This window comes from Leopardus geoffroyi, chromosome B4 (assembly GCF_018350155.1).
Source record: "Leopardus geoffroyi isolate Oge1 chromosome B4, O.geoffroyi_Oge1_pat1.0, whole genome shotgun sequence".
Taxonomy (NCBI): domain Eukaryota; kingdom Metazoa; phylum Chordata; class Mammalia; order Carnivora; family Felidae; genus Leopardus; species Leopardus geoffroyi.
This window is the reverse complement of record NC_059341.1, coordinates 51593989-51617732: the sequence shown is the minus strand read 5'-3', so window position 1 is coordinate 51617732 and position 23744 is coordinate 51593989. Positions and strand designations below refer to the sequence as shown.

At 34.9% G+C, this 23744-nt stretch overlaps 1 protein-coding gene across 4 annotated transcripts in view; it reads right to left on the bottom strand.

Moving 5' to 3' along the window:
* PIK3C2G (phosphatidylinositol-4-phosphate 3-kinase catalytic subunit type 2 gamma) overlaps window positions 1-23744 on the bottom strand; it is a 355657-nt gene that overhangs the window by 172823 nt on the left and 159090 nt on the right. For all 4 annotated transcript variants that reach the window (XM_045463665.1, XM_045463664.1, XM_045463668.1 and 1 more), the window contains one exon: window positions 22524-22618. In XM_045463665.1, coding sequence (XP_045319621.1) covers window positions 22524-22618 — 95 coding nt within the window. The remainder of the gene's footprint in view (window positions 1-22523; window positions 22619-23744) is intronic.

Here is a 23744-nt window from a genome sequence, read left to right as displayed (position 1 = left end):
TTGGCTTATTAAAGTTTTTTCCTGTATTTTAAGAAATTTTTTAATGTTTATTTATTTTTGAGAGAGAGAGAGAGAGAGAGCATGAGCAGGGGAGGGGTAGAGATAGAGAGGGAGACCAGGAATCTGAAGCAGGCCCCAGGCTCTGAGCTGTCAGCACAGAAACTAATGCAGGGCTCAAAACCGTGAACAGAGAGATCATAACCTGAGTTGAAGTCATATGCTTAACCTACTGAGCCACCCAGTTTTTTCCTGTTTATAAAAATAGTCTCCTATCTTTTGTTTCTCTAATGTTTTTATGGTCTATTTCTCCCTCTCTCCTTGTAAATCTTTGATACATTTGGAATTTAACGTACTGTATGAGTTATGTATCCAGTTTTCCCCCCAGTTGGTTATCCAAGCACTACTTATTAAATTATCTGTATTTCCTCTAATGATTTGAAATTATTAAATATCTAAGTTCTTGAAGATAATTGGGTATATTTCTGGACTTTCTATTTTGTTTCATTAATAATTTTTGGTAGTCTCATTTTAGACAGTACCACATAATTTTAATTATGGATAATTATTAGTTTTTATCACAAATGTACTAAAATTATAAAAAATCATCACTGTGCTGGAGAGTGTTCATGAACATATCAAACTCAGAACATAATTTGAATGCATTATTTGGGTCTTGGCTGAAACAAATGGACTCAGAGAAATATTTTTAATAAAAACAACAAATAAAAACATTCAGATTGTGTTGGATACAGTATTAAATCAGGTCAGCACACAGAAAGAGGAAATAGTCATTGTTGTTGATATTGATGCATATTTGTCATTGTCCTCAGCAGCAGCAATGGTACCACCACTATTGATTGACTATTGTATGCAGAACCTGGTCATCACGACCCCATTCTACACTATGGAAACTGAGGTTCAGAGAATTTAAATTATACATACAGCTAGAAAACATCAAAACCACAATGCAGGCTCAATAAAAATACTGACGAGCATTTGTTACATGTATTAGGTAAGTGTGAGAAGTCATAAGATGCTTGCCTACACAAACACAAATGTAGTAGTTTCGCCTTATCTGCACTCCCATTTCCCATGGTTTCAGTTACTTGTGGTCAGTCACAGTCCAGAAGCAGATGACCCTCTTTCTGATGTATGGTCAGAAGGTTAATAGTAGCCTAATAGCATGTCACAACGTCAACATCATTCACCTCACTTCATCTCATCACACAGGCATTTTATCATGTCACATCATCACAAAAAGACGGGTGAGTACGGTACAGTCAGATATTTTGAGAGACAGAGAGACCACATTCACATAACTTATAGTATATTGTTATAATTGTTCTATTTTATTATTAGTTATCGTTGTGAATCTCTTACTGTGCCTAATTTACAAATTTAACTATCATAGGCATGTATGAAAAGGAAAAAAAAACATAGCATACATAGGGTTTGGTACTATCTGTAGTTTCAGGCATCCACTGGGGGTCTTGGAACAAATATACTTTCCTCAGATAAGAGGGGATCACTGTACCAAATGACTGATAAAGACAATGTCATTTAAGACTTGGGCAGAGTTAGAAATCCTTCAGATTGAAGTTGTTCAAGTTAGACTTCATACTAGTGATGGAACTGGTGAAGATTATGACTCAGGAGGTCATCCCAGGAAGGGGGATTGAAGGTCAAACATAATGTAATACAGGGAAAATGGCTCCTGTTGTTTGGAGAATCATATACATTTTATTGGAATGGGAGATGTTATATTCATAGATTCATTTCCGTATTCATTTTGTAAGAGAATAGTGCTTTGGTACTCTCTGGTGGGCAAGAAGAAAGCTAATATTTGTTGCTTATCAAGTGAAATGCATTCAGTACCTATGAGAGTTCTGAATAGGAGTCAGGCCTGAAGTGAATATTTGCATAGTTATGTAATACTTCAGGAGCTGAGACTGTGCAAGTGGCAACTGTGTAAACAAACAGCTCTTGTGTGGTGAGGAGAAGGTCATTACACTCAAAAGTGTTTTCCATAAAAACTTTACCAGCCCATATTAAGGAAATCTTTGGATCTTTCTTGTGTCTAAATGATTAGAGATGGCCTGTATAATTTTTAGACTTAAAGAACGGGAGAGATCAGGAATAGAATTTCGTAGTTATAGATTTTGATTTAGTGATCAATTTTCTCATTAGAATCATAATGTCACTTTTGTTGTGAAAGAATTCTCTGTTCATTCTGTCTCTGTTTTGCCCTATTCTTTATTTCTAACCCAAATTTAAACTTTTTGAGGACAGGCAATAATACTTCTTATATTTTTTTAAATTGGTCCCCTGCACTCCCCACTCAGGGAGTATCATTAAATCTTTCTGAGTGACACGAATACAGTTACTTCTCATACTTTGGGAGTTAATATTATCAGTTGAAACAAAGTAACAGTGAGCACTCATTTCAATATAGCTTTCATTTAAATATGTTGTGCCATAATACACATCAAATTCCAATCCGGTATCTTTAAACTAATAGAGTATGGATCTTAGATGCTGCTGATACTTGGTAATTTTTTTTTTTCTCCTTAATGGAAACTGGTATTCAGTCCCACTACTGAATTAAAATGTTGTTTATTTAAAGTTTTACATTTTATAGCTTCATCTGAATAATAAAATGCATATATAGAACTAAGAGATTAAAAGAAAACAAAGCTTAAAGACCAGTTTAATCAGGGGTTTAAGTAGGAGAGTCTGCTTTGCTGCACTGGGCACCTATAATTCTGTCTTCAGTACACAGTTCTCGTACTTTTATTTTGCTTTTATCATCGGCTTCACTGGTTTGTTCTTTGCTATATCATTGAAATATCTTGGACTCCTATTACTGTAAATACTGAATATAGAAAATAAATAGGCCCCAATACAGTATTTTTGCAAATGAGTAATTAAATGAGTGAAGAAGTCAACTAAGCATTTTGAGGAAATAAAAATTTTGAACTCTAGCCTTAGATATAGGTGGTTATTTAATACATAGGTCAGGAGTTCAACAAAAAAAACAGTAGTGCAATTGGACAAGTGAACATTCATAGATTGATTGCAATAGATGTATCAGGTAGACGCTTATGACCCTATCCCAAAGTGTTTTGTTTTTTAAAAAAAATTTTTTTTAACGTTTATTTATTTTTGGGACAGAGAGAGATAGAGCATGAACGGGGGAGGGTCAGAGAGAGAGGGAGACACAGAATCTGAAACAGGCTCCAGGTTCTGAACTGTCCTCACAGAGCCCGACGCAGGGCTCGAACTCATGGACTGCAAGATCATGACCTGAGCTGAAGTCGGACGCTTAACCGACTGAGCCACCCAGGCGCCCCGCAAAGTGTTTTTTATCCTTGAACAAGTTATGTAGCTTTTCAGAGGCTTTTTTTTTTAATGCATAAAGCTAATCCTTACTTTGCAGAAAGGGGAGCCAGAGAGTTGCCAGATTTAGCAAATGAATGCACAGGACACCCAGTTAAACTTCAATTTAAGATAAGCAATAATTTTTAGCGTGTGCCCTAAATATTATGTAGGATATACTTACATTAGAGATGAAATTCAAATTTGACTATGTTTTGTATTTTACCTGAAAACCCAAATTGCAGATGATCTTGGTACATACTACACACATTGTAAGTCACAACGAAAGTATTGGTGCTCTAATGTTGTTCATAATGCTTATAATATTTCCATGACTGTTAAAGCTAACATAGTGTAATTGTTAAAAGTAGGACTTCTGGAGTCAGATTGCCCTATCTAAATTTCATTCTTCCACTAACAGCTTTGTGACCTTAAGCACATTCCTTAATGTCTCATTTTTCTTATCTGTAAAATGGGGAGAATAATAGTGCCTAGGGGCAGAGCCGTCATACAGATTAAATGAGTTAATTTCAATGAAATGTTAAACATAGTGCCAGAAACCAGGAATATAAGCCCTGGATACATGCTACTTATGATTGTGGTGTAAGGTGAAAAACAGTCCCATTGTGCCCAAGACTAAGGGGTCTCCTTCAGCATGAGACTTTGAATGCTAAAGCCCAGATAGTCCAGGACCAACTGAGACACAGGGAAACAACTCACATATATGAGAATACATAGCATTTAGTGCTGAGTAGTAATAGAAATAAATTATTAAGAGCAATGATTATATTCTATATTTGCCAACTCTTGACTTGAAAAACTCAAAGAAATCATTATAGGAGAATTTAAGGAGGTCAGAAGCTTAGTCAGGAGAACAGATTCTGAACAATTAATTCCCGAACAATTTGATAAGCAATATCAACAAAAAGTTTGGTGATCCAGAGAGTCTTAACTGACTCTAGCCAAGAATGGAGAAGATTTAGAGAAGATATTTAAACTGGATATTGAGAGATGCCAAGAAGTTTTTCACGAAAAAGGGAAAAAGAGGATTTTAGTATCTTTATTTTTCTTAATTTTTTAAATGTGTATTCATGGGAGAGAGAGACAGAGAGACAGAGAGGTGGGCGAAGGGGAAGAGAGACAGGGAGACACAGAATCCAAAGCAGGCTCCAAGGGCTGAGCTGTTAGCACAGAACCTGACGTGGGGCTCAAACTCATGAACCATGAGATTATGATCTGAGCTGAAGTTGGACGCTTAACCAACTGAGTCACCCAGGTGCCCCTTTAGTATCTTTAGACAGCAGGAAGATGCACTAGCACGTATGTTGGTATGGTGTGACCATGAGTGCATTGAGCGAACAGTAGAAAATGAGGATGAAAAAGCACAGGAAGGACCAAATGTGTAGGGCTTATATGGTTTTCTATTTATGTATGTATTTACTTATACAATGTAGAAAAATAAAATTTAAATTAAATATGAAAATTGATGCAAAGGGAAGGTACAGATAGGAAAGGTGGACCCAGGAAGACAGGTGAGTATTCAGAATTCATACCACAGGGCTGTGTTAGAAGTCAGCTAAACTTTTGACCCCAAGTATATAAGCAGCCAAAGGGAAGTAATGACATTTAATGAATGTTTACTATATGCCAGCCACTGTTCTCAACACTGTAAGTCTTCTGGTAGTTTTAAACAGCTTTGAATCTACAAAAGATTTTCAAACTTTTTCCTTGAAAAATTAAGTCACTTTACTAATTTTCAAATTCAAAAAAAACATAAATTTCCTTAAGGTTTTTAAGTTTAACTTATGTATCTTATATTATTTATAAATGTACCAAATTTTAGCAATGGCCTTCAGGAAGGGAAGGTCTTTAGTTACCGTCTTCTGAGTTAGAAACCTAACACCCTTAAACATTTTGAACTTCATTTATAAGTTGAGTATATTTTGAGTATATTCAACTTTCTTTTTTTTTATTTTTTTTTTTATTTTTTTTTTAATTTTTTTTTTCAACGTTTATTTATTTTTGGGACAGAGAGAGATAGAGCATGAACGGGGGAGGGTCAGAGAGAGAGGGAGACACAGAATCGGAAACAGGCTCCAGGCTCTGAGCCATCAGCCCAGAGCCTGACGCGGGGCTCGAACTCAAGGACCGCGAGATCATGACCTGGCTGAAGTCGGACGCTTAACCGACTGCACCACCCAGGCGCCCCTCAACTTTCTTTTTAAGTAACTCAGTGGTCTGTCTTGACAGAGAACATTTTCTTATTATATCTACTACATAATACTGTAAATATTATAAATATGGTGCACTGTTTACAAAACTGTTTCATATGACTTATAAATGCAGTACCATTTCAACCTAAATCACAAAGCTATTTGATTACTTGGTTAATCTGTTATTCTAAAGGCCAGATTCTCTTAAATATTAAAAAAAAAAAAAACTAAGGTGGCATACATACAAATATAGTAATAACTACTACAGTTTAATTCTCTCAAATATTTCTACACCTAATTATAAATCTGAAAAATAAATAATACCTTCTCAAATGTACCCAATCCTGATAATGTTGCAACTGGGTGGCAGTATGTGTGTATAGCGGGGTAGGTGGTAATGGTACCATCTTCTCTATTTTCATAAATGTTTGAACATATTTATAATAAAAAATGAAAACGCTTTGTCATTAAAAAAGCAAACATGCTATCTTCCAAACAATCTTGGAACTACCTTTCTAAGCAATTTTTGTGTTGCTTTCTTGGCTTTGATTAAGTTTTCTAAGCACCAGAGTGGATTCCTGGGTAGGATGCTGACCAGTTGAGACCTATTTTGTAATTTCTAGGTCAACAGCTTCCAACCGTGGGAATCTTTCAACCCATGTTCCTTAGATTCACATTAGAACTTACATAATTTTCCAGCCTGACACTGACATTCTGCTATATCCCCTCATTCCTGACCTCCCAGCTCCTTATCTGTCTGCATGCTGCTGTGTCACTTAAATAAGTTTTACTTTTCTCTGGATCCTAAAATATTTAAAGGACTTTCCTTCTGGCTCCATAACCACTGAACTTAAGAGAAATTCTGATTCACATAAATTCTTGCCCTAATTACTTGAAGATTTTAGTTAACAGGGTCACTTGTCACTCTCTCCAACATCATTTACATCACAATTTTTGGTGATTTCATTATCCATGAGATGAGTTTCTCAGTATCCTGGACTCTCAATTCCTTCATCTCTTTTTTTGATGATGTTATCTTTAATATCAGTCAAACTCATGTTATATACTTGACCTCAATATTATCAGTGTTTGCAAATTCTCTTTCATTTCAATTTCAGGCATCTCATTCTCCACCCACCACCTCCTATTTTTCTAGTTCACTGCTTCTAGTAATCCTAATGCTTAAAATCTTTTTGTCTATGCAGACCTCTGTAATTCATCAGTTCTTTTAACTCTCCTCCCAACTTATGTCCTCACTTTTGTCCTTATACAAGTTTCATGGTTTATCACCATAAAGTATAAATCATTATATTGACTATCCTTTGCAAGTACCTTCAGTTCTCTTGCCTCCCTTGTTTCATGATATGCTATGGTAAACAACAATCCTGGTTAAATCCAACTCTCCACCTATTTTTTGGGCAAGAGGAAAAGCACACATCTTTCTAGTTGGCCCTACTTTAAATTTATAAGCAGTAATTTCAAGTGAGTCCACTGTCCTCAAACTCCCAACACCTTCTGCCCCGTTTAGAAAATGATTTTGTTTCCTTCACTACACAAGCAATTACCATGATGTCTCTCCACCTACCTATTCCCGTCTATTTTTCATTTCTTCCTGTTACTATTCCTGGACTCTTTGCCAATCCTCTTTTGCCATAGAACCTAATCCTATCATTACTCAAAACCTTTGCATGAGAAATTTTCCTATTTTCTTTGGTCTTATCAATGTTACCCTCTCTATTTTTTTCCACCAACATACAAAAAAGCTGTTATTTCTCCCATCCTAAACAAACCAACCAACAAACAAAAAACAAAAAACAAAACAAAACTTCTGTCATGATTCCATTTTCTTCTTCAGCCACTACCCCGTATGTCCTTCCTTTACCAGCGTAACTCCAAAAGTTACTGTCTCTGACATGTCTCTGTTTCTTGAGTTTATTCCTACCAGACTTTCACCTCCACTCCACTGAAATTGCTTTTTCAATGACTTCCAATGATCTTCATGGTGCTACTCAGATCTCAATATTACATGACCTATTAGCAGCATTTGACAAAGTTAATCATATTACTTTTAACCTTTCTTTAGTCTTTTAGGATTCAATACTTTCTCGGTTCATCTTTTAGATCTCTGACTGCTTGTTTTTAGTCTTATTTTCTGTTTCTGCCTTATCTCTTTGGCTTTTAAATGTTGGCTTTACTCCAATGCTTGGACTTTTTTTCTTTCTCTCTGTTCTCATTCTTCTATGATATCACCTACTCTTATGCTTTTAAGCCTCATTTTGTGTTGGTATGATAATTCCTTCCTTTTTATTCTGTAGTCCAGATAAAGATGTTCAGTAGTAGTTGTTCCAGATTTTCATAGATCAAACTGATCTTTTGGTATCTTTTTCCCACCTCTAGAAACATGCCCTCCTGAAAATCTATTCTTTCAATTGTTTGGGCATCAGTCTTGGTATCATCATTTAATTGTTTCTCTTATGCCCCTCAGCAATCCATCAGAAAATTCCATTCACTTTACTTTTATGGATAAACCCAGAATTTAATGATTTTTCACTCCTTCTGCTACCATACGCTGCCCTGAGCTACTATAACATTTTAGCTGGATTATTCCATTAGCCTCCTAACTGGTTATCTCGTTCCTGCCATTGTTCTTCTTCAGTTGATCCTCAACACAGCAGCCAGAGTGGTTCTATTAAAACATAAACCAAATCACGACTTTTACCTTCCCAGAACTCTCTAATGACTTCCCATCTTACTTAAATTAAAGCCCAAAATTCTAATAACGGCATAGAAATTTTTACATAACCTGTCCTCCCCTTTCTCCCTTTCCCCTCTGACTTCATTTCCTATTATTTTACCCCTTGCTCAGGTTAATTCAGCTATACTGACTTCATTGTAGCCTCAGAAAGCTACATTGGTTTCTCTCTAACACCCTAAATACACACCTCAATGCCTTTGAATATGCTATTTCTTCTTCCTCATATTCTCTTTCTTAGATATCTAACCATCCATTCAGATGGACCTCACTGAGGTCTTTTCCCAAATGCCACCTTTTTAATAAGGACTTTCCTTGGTCTTCTATCTTAAAATTGCACCTCCCCATCCCCATATTTATCATATTTCCTAATTGTTTCATTTTTCTCCATAGCTTTTATCAACATCTTATATCTTATTTCTCTTAAAAGCTATACAAGGAAGGATAGGGATTTTTGTTTTCTCCCTTGCTATATCCTTGAAGACCACAACATGGAATGTACTTAATAATTTTTGTTGAATAAGTAAACTCTTCCTCTGAGATAGGATCACAACTTGCAGGTGTAAGCCTGACACCTGGTTGGATTCTCTGAGTCACATGGCTATGTGACTCTACGGTCCCAAATCTTACACGTTACATTAATTCTCACAACAATCTTCTAAAAATAAATGTTATTATTATCCTCATTTTAATGTCTGAGAAAACTGGTCTTACAAAAGCTAAGCACTTTGCAAAAGTCAGACACCTAATAAATAATAGAACCAGAGTTTGCATTTAGGCACAGTGAAGTAGATTCTAAACTGTAAACTATTATTCTGTGAGTTAAGAAAGCCAACATTTTCATATATTAAAAACAAACTGTTTGCTTTGGAGAAACACAAGTTTTTCTGACACTGATAATAAAATAAAATTTATTCCATTGGATATTTTATATAGAATAAGACTAATGAATTTGATCTTGATCTTATGAGCACTGCAGAATCATTGAATTGGGCAGATGAAATAATAAACAATAGTAGTATTAATCAGGAAATCATGATGTTCTGAGCTAAGGGTTTAGTGGAGATGGAGAGTACTGACTCATGAGATTTTATAAGTGATTTGGTAGATATAGAGGGAGATGGAAGAAATTAGTTAAGATACATAAATGAATAGTTAGGAAACTTGCTAGGAAAGTAAGCCAGAGTATGAGTGGTTGGATGAGCCTGAACAACAGGCAGACATCAGGAGTGGAGTTTCCATTGGCATTGAGCTCTAGATTGAGCATGCATGTACAATAAAGTCAAAATGTGAAAGGGCTAATGGATTATATTTCTGAGTTTGAAACTCCAAATGAAGAGCCATTCCTAGTGATGAAAAGATTTAATATGAAGCCATGGAAAGTAGTTGTTGAAGTGTGAAGGAGCTAAAATTTATTGGTAAAATAGGATGTAAAATGCTCTTGAGGCATTTTTTTTAGCTGAATCATCCTTCCATTTAGAAATGAAACTGTCCAGAACGGTGGCAAGATGTGGGATGGTGAGAAATACTAGAAGTGTGTCCCAGAACTTTTCCCACTTACATGGTTTTTCCATTTACACTTAGATGAAATGTACATGAATTCGATCACAGAATTATAGATTTATGCCCACTTATCTGATAAGTTACTTAAGTTGGGGAGTGCTAATTAAAACATTCTTAAACTATACTCCAACAAATAAAGTGCCATCATTTGATTAAAAAATAAAAAGAAGAAAGATAAAGAGAGAAAACAGAAGGAGAAACATCTGTTAAGACTAGGAACTGCACAAGGCATATTGCATAATTTTATGTCACTTCACTCTCAGAAAAATTTCAATTCTTCCAATTATTGATTTATTCAATGTATATGTACTGAGTAGCTATAGGTATCAGGTCTCATGGTAGGTATTTTGGTAAGCATTTTATTCCATTTCCTCATTCATGAGGAAAAGAGATTCAGGAATTTTAAGTCAATTAACCAGAACCAGATCCCATAGCTGGGATCACTAGTTGCCTCAACACAAAACACCAAAACTGGTGGGTACAGTGCTATCCAGAGGTTGGAACACCAATTGGGCCTAAATATAATATATGTACAGAAACAACAAATGACTTCTTGAAGATAACCATCTCTACATATCCTGGGTAAAGGAAAGAGAAAGGAGAACTATACAATCATCATTTGTCATTAACAAATTGTCAGATGGGCAGGAATTTCCAGGTGTGACCTTGGAAGTGAAACTTGTATAAAAGGCAGGTTTATCATTATACCTAAAGAAAAAATTATCTCACTGTATTCACAAGCTCAGTAATAAGGTTTATTACAAGTATTTTATACCGAAGGGATACATCATTCAAAATTTAAAAATCTAGCTTAATAATGGAAAAATCCAAGATAGCCACCAATCACGAATCATGAATTCTGTCCTGGTTCATGAGATGTTTCAGTGAGTTTCTATTTTCTCTTAGATGGTCTACAACGCTTTCCTAGTGTGGTAGGTTTAGCAACACAAGATCCATTCTCTTCCTGTGGTAAGGAGTTTGTTTGCTTGCTTATTTATTTATTTATTTATTTATCTATCTGTAATAAGATTTTTTTTTTTTAAATTTCAATTCCAGTATAGTTAACATGCATTATTCTATTAGTTACAGGTGTACAATATGGTGATTCAACAGTTCTATACATTATACTCAGTGCTCATCATAAGTGTACTCTTAATCCCCTTCACCTACTTCACTTTTCCCCTACCCACTTCCCTTCTGATATGCTTTATTTTAAATGAGTACCCTCAATTAAAGTTATTTTTTTTCAATAAGAATATTTTTTACTTGAAGCATACTACAAAATGTGTGGTCCCCAAAGGGGTTCTTTAAGTTCTTTGCCTTTTAAGTTCCCAACTTCTTGCATGAGTACAATTTTGCATTTGTAGTTCATAGCCATAATCCTTTAAAATAACTAAAGAACTGATGAAAATTTTTACACAGATTTTCTTCTTCTGAATTGTGCTAGCAGACAAGTGAGTGATGTGAGTGAGACAGAAGGTGGCTGTTGAAATGTAAAAACATGTATCAACAGGCAATCTGTGAATGTTGCTAGATTCCTTTGTCAAATCTCTGAAACTAAATGCACATATTTTCAACCTTTTCTGACACTTAGAATGTTTCATGATACTTTGCTCAACAAGTCTCTAAACTAGTTTATACAGTGACTTTTCAGCTCCCACTTCCATCCATTTCAGATTCTATTATTAAACTTTAATTTTAAATTTGAATTGGAACAAAACAAAGAAAGAACAGTGGTAGGAATGAGGAGTCAAATGTCAAGAATCCAAGATCTAAATTCTATGTAATTATTAATTTGTGATACGACCTTGGGAACTGGGATTTTTTGGATACTTCTTATGCTTTCTAATTGATTAAAAATATATATCCTTTGGATATACCAAATATATATTAAAGATCTTGATAAACATGATCTCAGTTTAAGTTAACAATAACTCTTAGGCATAATTACAGTTCTTTTACAGATTATTAAAAAGATCAGGAGGTTAAGTAATTTTTCTAAGGCTATACAGCTAATAGACACCTGAGTTGGAATTTCTACTCAAGTATGTTTCTCCCCCCCGCCAAAAGCATTATTCTGCTTTTTATTGTTTTTTTTTTATATACCCTTCATTATATTTAAGCAGGTGGAAGGTCATAGTATATAGGGCACAGGGACAAATTTGGCTATTCTACTTAATAGCATTGTACACTTAGCCTCTTTAAGTACTAATTTATTCCTCTGAAAGATGGACATGTTGGAGGTGTCGAGAATCGGTGAAATAATATGAAAAAGTGACTAGCATAGTATCTAGCATTAACTATATTATTTCTACCTGTCATGATAGGAACACTGAAGACACAGAATTAGATGGTTAGAATTCTTAGTGATACTTTGTAAGTCACAGCTACATTAGAGTTGATAAACTTTAGTATTCTGGTCTTTATAGCATAGAAAGAACAGTAAAATATTCTAAAGATTATCCAAGTCACTATCTTATCCTCAATTCAGTTCCTGAATTTCCTTGGTCCTGGAAAGGGGTTCCCTGGACAATTAACACAACTATTTCCAAGAACAAATAATTGTGAAAGAATATGCTGAACTTGGGTTTATAACTCAAAGAGGATTTGAAAATCACTGAATGTAATGTTTAAAATTAACTTGTTGAGACAGCAGAGTTGAAAAATAGACTCTAATATCTGTGGTAATTGCCTAAAATAGCTAGGAAGCTTAAAAAAAAACACGTTGCTTAAACCATGTTTATTAGCATTTGCTTATATTTTCTATCTCTTTCACAAAAGAGCCATAAATTATGTATATAATAGGAACTCAATTAGAGAATAGATGAATGAAATAGTAGATGAATGAAATAGATGAATCAGAGAATAGATGAATGAAAGAGAAGATGACTAACATAAAACTCTCTCTTTCCTCAATATACTCATGCACTTTCTTGCATCTGTTCAAATTACCCTCACAACATTTAGTTACTGAAGCTGTAGATTAAGTGTTGTGAGATTTCGGAATCATCAATCAATTTATGTTAGCAGTTTATTGAGCAGCATCCTCTCTAAAAGTGATAGTAAATTTTACTTGGAATAAAATAATAAAAGTCCCACCATTTTGGTAAATTAATGACATTCATACCACCTTAGGAAACATAAGTACACAGTGCCCAATTTAAAAGAAAGTGACATGTACATTAAGGTTCCTCCTTTTAACAATTTCAGATGACTAGACCTAAGCAACATATAATTATGTGGCATATCTGTCAAGAGAGGTTAGTGTTTCAGGCAGATTCTAGCGAAGACGAGCATTATTTGTGCAAGCTGTTCACTTGTCACTGGTCAAAAATGAATCATACATGTCAAAACAAAAGCAAGAATTCTAAGTTATTAAACGTGACAAGTATTTGATTAAAATATCCAAGTCTGGATTTTGTTGCACTAAAAGCAATACATGTGAAGTTCTTTAGACAAGGAAAAGCAAAGTAATTGTCTTTCTCTTGTAACAACAACAATACAAATGAAATAGAAAATCGAGTTAAAAGAAAAGCAAGAAAAACCTCCATTCAACCTTTCCAAAGAATGATCTTTTGATGAACAAACATAGAAAATAAAATAGAGCCTGAAAATAAAGGACTTACCCACCAGCTGATACAAACAGAACAACAGCAAAAAACTATCAATCTTCCCAGTCCAAAAAAAAAAAAAAAAAAAAAAAAGCAACTAACCAACCAACCAAAATAGGATAGGAACCAGCAAAAAGCAGAAACTGCTCAGTAATTCCCCAAAACTCATACAGTCTCAACATAGAAAATTATATTTTAAAAAGATAGTAAGTGGCTTTTTACTAACTAAAGATTTCCCCATAAAACACTTCTTATCAAATCACTAGGTATAACTTTTTATTTTTAATCAGGGTTTCAAGAAACAACATAGTTAAGTCAATATAAAGCACTTCACACTGTAGACCCAATCATTGGTTAACATGTGATAGCTCTTCAAAAACTCTTATTCCAAAGGATCATATTTATCTGTAAGTCATGTAACTCAACTTCCCCCAATTACAGAGAGCTAGGGAAGTTCATTTTTTTTTAAAAAGAGCAAAAGTGATTATTAGAGTACCAATGGTCAAGTTATACATTTAATATAATATGATTTTACTATAATATGACTCATTTAGTGTAATATGACATAATTATATGCTGTTTTAAGTACAGTAGTCAAGAAAAGTTAACCTGTAGGCAGTATAAATGTATGTGGCATAATAATTTTTAAATTCATTCAACAGTGTTTATTAAATACCAATTACATATGCTATGTGCAATGTTTGCTGTTAAGGATGGATGATTAAGGTAGGGTCTCACAATCCAGAAAGAGAACATAGGGTTTTATCTAAACTAAACCTAGTCTTCCTTTCATAACTGAAAAAGAATCAGATTTTGTTCAGATATCAAAATCTTCAGGGAAGATGATGAGTTTAGAGGTATGTTATAAATATTCTAAACCAATTAAGTCAGTTTACCTGCTTGCCATCTAATCAGGTGATTGACTCAGGATAACATGTGACCCAATTCTGGCAAATCTTAAAGGAACTCAACTCTGCTATGAAGTTTATAAGAAAATTTTTTTTATTGATGAAGAATCGGCCCCTTTTCTTTTGCTACATGGTGTCACCTGTGGCAGTCTCCTTGTAACCATGATCTGGACTAAAAACAAGTAAACACATTGGAAATGAGAAACAAAAATATGCAAAGAAACTGGGTTTATGATAAAATTGGTTAGCTGCTGCAATAAAAAACTCTGGAACCACTCAACTAATGAACTTCTTGTTATATGAGATAATTAATTTTTCATATTGTTAAAGCCAGTTAAATCAGCATTTTCTGTTACTTGCAGACCAAAATATTTTAAAGAAAAGGTAAATGGTGAAGTAAGCAAAATATATAATATGCTAAGAACTATATCAGTAGTGGGTACAAGGGCTGAGACATCCTCAAAGAGGATAAAAAGTTGAGCTGAGTCCTAAAGGACTCTGTAACAACAGGACAACTGCATTTCAAGAAGAGAGAAATGCCATGTATAAAGCAATCAAGGCATGAAAGATCTCTGAAAATTTGAGTACCAACTTGGGAATAGAGAAGTCTATGTTTGGATGTAGAAAGCCATACAAAATGGGGGTGGAAAGTAGGCAGAGTAGAAATTATGAAAATGTATTTCAAGGTCATATTTAATTGGAATTACAGAATTATGCTAGCTATCTGTGTGTTACCCTGGAACGATACCCTACTTTATGAGTTCTGGATCAAATTGTATTACATAGAGATTATACCAAGAGCCATGTGGAGTATGGATGGGTGGAGATAGGTAAGAACAGGAGGAGAGGGAGGAGGAGGAGGAGGAGGAGGAGAAGGAGGAGAAAGAGAAGGAGAAGAAGAAGGGGAGGAGGAGGAGGAAGAGGAAGAAGAAGAGAAGAAGAAGAAGAAGAAGAAGAAGAAGAAGAAGAGGAGGAGGAGGAGGAGGAGGAGGAGGAGGAGGAGGAGGAGGAGGTGGTGGTGGTGGTGGAGGGGGAAAGGAGGGGGAGGAGGAAAAAAACAAACAAAAATTAGAAGGCCTTCTACTTGCAATAGTCCAAGTAGGTAATACTGGACTTGAGCTTGGTAAAAAGGCTTGAGCTAAGGTGCTAGGCATAGAAATGAAAAAGAGACAAATTTAAGACACTGTTAGGAGAAGCAATAGTTAGGTCTTAAGGACTAATTAAATGAGGAAGGTGATTGGATAATTTTTCTGTGTTGGATATCTTGGTAGTGGCTGTTAACCAGGATACTGAATACAAAAAACGAGGTTTGGACAGTGTGGGCAAGGATTGAAAAAGAAAGGGAGCATAGGGATATTTAATTCAGTTTTGGACCTCTTGGGCTGAGACACCATTTACCCAGCATAGCTACATAAAAAACTTAATAATGATCTGTCTAGATAAAATGGTTTAAAAATATGCCCATATGTTAAATCAACTTGGAAATACAGAATTGTTGGACAAAAGACATTTTTAGAGGATATCTGCCAAAATGATGATTCTTAATCAGGTAGTTAGGCAATAGTCTTTTTTGTCTGTTGAGATTAATCTTAGTTTTTGAAAAGAAAGCCAATTAATATATATGAGGGTGCATACTGGTTTTCCTTCCATGTCCTCTTTCTCTTGGCCAAATTTCTTGATGGCCAAATTTCTTTTTTTTTATTTTATTTTATTTTTTTTATTTAAAAAAAATTTTTTTTTCAACGTTTTTTTATTTTTGGGACAGAGAGAGACAGAGCATGAATGGGGGAGGGGCAGAGAGAGAGGGAGACACAGAATCGGAAACAGGCTCCAGGCTCCGAGCCATCAGCCCAGAACCTGACTCGGGGCTCGAACTCACAGACCGCGAGATCGTGACCTGGCTGAAGTCGGACGCTTAACCGACTGCGCCACCCAGGCGCCCCGATGGCCAAATTTCTTGAGTCATCCACATTGTTTCACCTCCATGGCAGACAATGCTGTGGGTTTACCAGATTAAGCAGCATTTTGCTTCTGTACATAGCTAGATACTTGGTCCACTTTCTTATATTCTCTTGCATGTAGGTAGAGCCTTGTTACTGATTTTGGCCTATGAAATATAGGCAAAAGTGGCATGCCTCTAGACCTGGCACCTGAAAATACTTTTGATATGATGCTCTGGTTTTCTCTCTTTGTTAAAAACTCTGGATATAGGTACAGGGAATCTGAGTGAGAACTCCAAACCCGGGGGACAACTGAACCATAAGATGGAAGCCCGGCAAGTACTATCAATGTGCTACTACATTCCCATTCTGTTACCAGTCCAGATCTTTCTCCTGCTTTTTAGGCTTCTATGTCTAATTGCTTACTGGGTTTTTTACTTAGAAGGAAACTAAAGATGAACTTTACTTACATTTTATTATTGCCAAGTTCTGGACTGGAGCATAGGAATTTATTTTCTAACTCATTTAACTTGATGAAATGGGATGATTTGAATTGCATTAGCATATTGCTGGTTGCTTAAGTAAATAGTGTTTTTGAAAAAACTGAGTCTGGGTTTTTTATAATATAAAGTCTTGCTTTTATATAGTATGTATTAAACAATAAGTACAAACTGAGACTAAGAAAATTACTCAGAAATTGTTTTCTTATCACTCATGGCTTCATAGTAAAACTAAGAGAACAGATTTAATGTTTTAGGTATGAATCAGGAACCACATAAGAAAAATTCTGGGAAAAACCTACTGTTTCCTTCAAAACTCCTTCAAGTATACAGTGTTTTTGGAGCTTACTACACGCACTTATTAATTAATATTATAATTGATAGTACTTGTGAGTCATGCTCATATCTAAAACTTCTGAGTATTAGATATAGAGATCTCAATTTATGATATTGTTTTCAGTTTGGCTTTAAAGTTAAGGAAAAGCCACTACTTTAGTATTTTAATGAGTACCTAATTATGGATAGAAAGACAAACAAACATTTTATGAATTCTTTGAGTTGTACTTTCTTTGGAAGTAGATATTGAATTGCCAAGAGACCTGAATTGGGTATTAGATGTCATTAAAAAAAGATATTTTAATCTCAATTCTTTAGCTAGCTAAATGATTGTAATTGGAAGAATCACTTGTTGAAATCCTTTACTGGGTAAAAAAAAAAAGTGCTATAGCAGTTGATTACTAAGGTTCCATTGGACTCCCAAATCCTATAACTCTATGAATATTTATTAGTCTATTTATTTTGGAAGCCAAATTCAAATATTATTAAAAGACAAAGACAATTACTAAACAGAATGCCTTTTTGTTGACCATATATTTTGTTAGCTAAATTAAGGCTGCAGTCTGATTGGGAAACAGTGAAAATTAAGCAGCATAGTGTTGTTTTTCAAGGACTTACCCCAAATCTTTAGCATTAAAGATGACAGAGGAAGACTGATATTATTATAGGGACACCAGATTACTATCTAAGGAAGCAGTGATACAATGGCAGTGTCTATTCTACTGAAAATTGTTGGAGAGTGGATTAGAAAGTTCAGTTCCCAAAGGCCAGATCTGGTCTAAGTTACAACATTTGAGGTCAGTATGTATGCACAAAATGTTCATTTTTATAGCTCTTGACTTTTTAAAAAAAACAAAATAGAAGAATTTGAAGGGGAAATAATTTAAACTATGGATAAATTTAAGGTTGACCTTTATTCCTGGCTACTGTATTGATTTGAGATAGAACTTTGTTTAAGATTCTAAAATTCTATTTTCATATGTATTTAATTAAAAAAAAATAACACAAATGGGGCACCTGGGTGGCTCAGCTGGTTCAGTGTCCGACTTCGGCTTACATCATGATCTCGCCGTTCCAGAGTTCAAACCCCGCATTGGGCTCTGTGCTGACAGCTCAGAGCCTGGAGCCTGTTTCAGATTCTGTGTCTCCCTTTCATTCTCTGTCCCTCCCCCGCTTCTGCTCTCTCTCTCTCTCTCAAAAATAAACATTAAAATAATAATAATAATAACACAAGTGATAGAAGATAATTAATTTAAAATTACATTCTGTTTTTAAAATCTTTTTGTTTAAAGAACTATATAAGACTTAACATAAAATAGAAATAAAACAGAAAAAAAAAACCCAGCTGTTCCTTTATTGTGGCTTAACTAGAAAATTATGCTAATGCATTTTACAGATTATAACATAAAACGTAAACTTTCTTAAAAATATCCATCACTTTTTTTCAGGTTGGTTGAGGTAAAGAATAGTTATTGTTAGCTTAGCAAATTGCTTTATTGGAGAGATTTTATCCTGTATATACTTTTCTGAGAACAATACATGAAAGACGATTATAAGAGATCAATATTAAACGACAGCAAGCCATGTCTCTACCTTATAAAAAAAAATAAAGCAATAATTTATTATTCATTACATTGTAAAAGTAAAAGGTGAATTAGTAGTAATGTAATGATTCTAGAAGGTAAAGGACTGAGGCTTTAAAACCTTCTATTGATTCTGTATTATGCATGCTCTATTACACTGTGATAACTCCGTAAAGTACAGCTCTTTACTCTTTCTTCAGGGAGTGTTTCAGATACCAAAGTAGAGAGCACTTACCTCCTTTGTGTATACATTTGTATGCCTGTATCGATATTTAACTCTGACAGAATGGGAGTGCACGTTTAGGCTTTTTTATTTACTTGATGGCCAGCCCTGTCTCTACCTTGTCGTTACATTTTGGATGGATTACTGTAAGGTGGACAGAATTTGTTGTCAGTTGTCTCCTTCTAGTTTCTTCCCACCACATAGCCTGTGAGCTTGTCTAGGCAAGGACTGTTCTGTTTTATCCTTAATAGTTCAACGGTGTCTAGTATCTCAATGTTTGTCACATAAATGAACAAATGCTAACCTAATTCATCACAAGCACTATGATCTGAACATATATACACATATATACATACACATTAGAAGAAAACTTCTGGGAGGGAACAATACTTAACCTAAAGGAATGACTCACTAATGATAAAATTTCAGGTATCAGGTGTGACATATTTAGGAGAAGGGGTGAGAGGGACTTGTGTGACTTCAAATCACATGATGCAACATGTCCACATTATTTTGCTTTATTTAGAGTATTTCCTCCTTTGAGAAATTGCCCCAAAATTCTAGAGGAGAAAAGTTTAGGACTGAGTGTTTAGAAAATGAATGGGCAGATTTTGCATCATCTCAATTTTATGAGTGGCAGATTAAAGCTCATAGGATTTGATCCTTCAATGCCGTTGCTGTCTTGGGAACCCCTTGTGGTGCCAGAAATACCATTGTCTTAAGTCATTCAGGACCAGCAGACACTGCTGAAACAACTTGTTCTTTGAGCCCTAAGTCGTGACTTCCGCTCACACTCTCCCTTCAATCCAGTCTTGACTTTACTAGTGATAGGCATCAATCCCCTGAAATTGCCCTAGCCTTCCTTGCCAGCTCTGGTTTGACATCAAGTCTGACTGACTGCTCAAGCAGCCCTCTTCTGCCCCCTTCTGTCACAAGTCTGCATGTGCACAGCTGGACCCAGGCAAGTTAATCCCATTCATTCATTCAATAATAATTTATTGAATATTTTCAAACACCACGCACCATACTAGCAAAAATTAATATTAGTACTATATAGAAACAAAATTGCTGCACTTAGAGTTTGAAAATGGGAGCTTCAGTTCAGGCTTTCCCTATACTTTGAAGGGAACACTTTCAGATTTTTGTAACATGTGACTTAAGTAACAATTTATAAAGGATCCATGTTACAAAATGGTTCCCCACCACACAGATTTTGATTCAAACTGGTTCTCTCTCAGGGCTTATTCAGTCAGACTTAAGAGTATGAAAGATGGCAGCATTGCTGCGCAATTTATGACAGATCCTATAGCATACTGATTCTCTAATTAAAAAACAAAAACAACATATATTTTAAAATCTTTACCTTAAGCAGAGAAATGCTCATCTTAGGTCAGGTGATAGAGCTATGTAAGAATTATGGAGTTACAGGGCTTGGTAAACAATTGGACATGTTAGTGAGGAACAGGGAAGATCCAAGCCCTGGGTGAGCAGGGCAAGATGTTGAGTTCCATGTTGAACATGCTGAATCTGAGGAAGTGAGAGCTCATCCAAGTGAAAAATAAAATCATTAAATTGTATGGATTTATTTGTTTAAGTGTATCATGGAGGGTCTGAGCTGCATCTTTAACATTTTAACTCAAACATTCTATATACAAATATTCCCTAAGCTTGATGCTAGGTGCAAGGTATTTTTTTAAACTCCAGGCCATGTTTTAAATATGATTAATATTATTTCATGCTTAGGATATTTTTCCTGATACTTTTTAAATTTAAGGTTTAAAAGGATGTAGGGATTTTAAAATCTCCCTCCTTGTTTTCATTTTCCTCTTCCCATATTCTTACAAATTAAGCACTCAAGAACAAACATTTCATTTGTATTTTATATTCTTTTCTATTCCTTCTATATTACTCTCTTTTTGAATCAGTGAGAGGTGAAATGGGCTTTGTTTTTTGTCTTTCTTTTCTTCATTAGGGTGAGAATTATACAGAGAAAGACCTTCCTCGCAATTCTTTGGAAAGAGTGACATAACTAAATTTATTGTGAACTTCCAAGTATGACACTGATTTACAACTTTGTTTGCATTCACTGTTGCCTTTCAAATGACTCCGATTTTCATGCTACTTTAGCAAATGAAGGACTTACTTTGGGGGCACATGTATTACAACAATCATTACTCTAGTAGAGAAGTCCTTAATATTTTATTCTACTTTTTAAAGATATCTTTTTGAATTATATTTTATATACATATTATATTTTGGTTCAAATATTTAAATCAAGATCATTATCAGGTCATGTCACTTTTTAACATGCTTTAATTTTCATAAACACATGTCAAAAAAAGTGAAAAGCACAAAAAATAAGTGAAGTTTTAAAGGAAATAACCACTAAGTTTGACTGAGTTCTAGTTTTACTATGAGAGCAGAAGACCACCAAGTGTATCTATTAACTTCCCCTAGCTAGGTAGAAGCTGATTGAAAAACTGAGGAGCGTAAGACTTCATTTAGAGCTTGATCTAAGAGTCTATTCAGTGACTGGCCCAGTGCTGGTCATGTGTGTGATGCCTCACTATACTGACATAGTAGAGGAAAATGTTCTGCTTTTTATATTAGGTATTTAAAATAAAAATGAACATCAGAATAAACACTGGTGGTTGGTAGTTTCTTGTACCTCTACTTTGCTATGAAATGCTTGAGTTATTTTCATGGGAAGAGTGGTGTCAATATGGGTAACATTCCTCGAAGCAGAAAAACATACTCAAAAGTTAGACTTTTTTTCTACTAATTAAAGTTCTTCACTAGCAATTGAAGCTAGTAAATGATGCCTGCCATACATATGTGAGGACAAAAGATAGGTCTATTTAATTTGTGGATCATTGATATTTGTAATTAAAAGTTTTACTATGAAGGTGAGTCAACAAGTTTAGTAATAAAAGTAGGAAGTATGGCATCCAATGAACATCGTGTTCAATAGGATCAAGAATAGGTGATAATGGAAGAATATAATGGAGGATAATATCTCTTAAGTTTTATGTCTCCACTAACAACGTTCAAAATTTATGTTTGGAGAAAAGTTGAGTACCCTAGGGATTTGCAACACCAAGTATATGTTAGCCTTCACTATCTACCACTGAATTGTACAAAAATTACTTTTAAAGCACACATTCTTCCCAAACATCCACTATCTCATAAGTAGATTTTATACTGAAATCTTCAATGAATAGATATGACCGCAAATAGCACAGGTGATTTAAAACTACAGGAAAGCTATCATCCAGATTTAAAATTCTGATTGGATGTAAACAGAAGCAACTGTACAAAGGGGAGAATTTGAGGACAATGACAGTTAAATTATACTCATAAATAAGAATAACCTTGACAAACACTCAACTTTGGCAGAGTTTTAAGTAGAGGTTTATATCAATGACAAGGGAAGAAATCTTCCACTTCTTCCAAAGCTCTATGGAGAGAAATTGACAATTAAAAAAAAAAGTCATCTTGTCCTATTTTAGTTAATCTTACCAGTAAAGACGATGGGCAATCTGGATGCTTTGCAATGAACGGTGCAATAGGAGCTGTACTAGAGGACTTTCAAGGTTCCATTCAAACTTGGCAGCCTGAAGTAAGAGATATAATTACTTACTTCTCTTCTCAGTAGCAAAATTATAGCAGACTACAAAGGGACTTAAGAGGCTTAAGAAAAGACAAGGGGAAACAGCATAAACATCTTAACAAAATGTTAATATCATATTTGATAACCTTATTAGCTGGTGTATAATAACATAAAACACACATCACACAATTTGGATTTGTGTAGTCTCTTTCTTATTTATGCTTTAGTATCACAGGATAATAAATAGAGCAGATGGTTGATGGAGTTCAACCATGCCTAGGAGAATCCTGGAACCCACAAAAGTAAATAATATCATGATTAGTGTCCTAGATATAAAAATGTCACTATTAAACAATAGATATTTGTCTTCTTTGGGGAATGATTAATCCATATTCAAAGCCTTAGCTGAAATCACCAATTGATATGTCAGTATTAACCTGCAGAACTTGACACGTTACTTAGAGGTTTCAAAGTTGATTGTTGCCACCCTAAGCCACCCATCCCGCAATCCTTTTCCCTCATCTCCACTCTGAACAGCTCTTTAGGAGTTTCTAGGATACCCAACCTGGTGGAAAATACAGACAGCAATGGCAGCCCCTAATATCCTGTGGACCTAATTCAGACTTCCACCTGTACTCTGCAGGGACCTCACTATCAGTACGCAGTACAGTACCTGGGCCCCATCATCATCCTAGAAATTCAAATATGTTGTGAAAGTGAAAACCAGGCTCTCTTGATAAAAGTTTCCATCCCTGCTTAAGAGGCAAGGCTTCTATCTTTAGCTGCTCAATAGCCATTTAAGTCACACACACCCATAGACACTCATACACAGAATTTAAGCCAGATTACATACTATAGTGCAGAATTTAAGCCAGGTCCTATACTATAGTACAGACAACAGATAAAAGTGGGCACAACATGCATTCAGATACACACCGGAAGAAATACCTCAATATGCTGACCATACTCAAGGATGAGAAAGTTTATAAATTCCTAAGGTATAAGAGTGCCAAAGATGATTTCAGCAAATTTGCATAAACTCTTGATGCTGTCTGAATGTATAAAGACCATAATGTATGTTGTCTTAAACTGCAGCTATGGCTTTCTTTCACTTACTTGCTAATACTGGG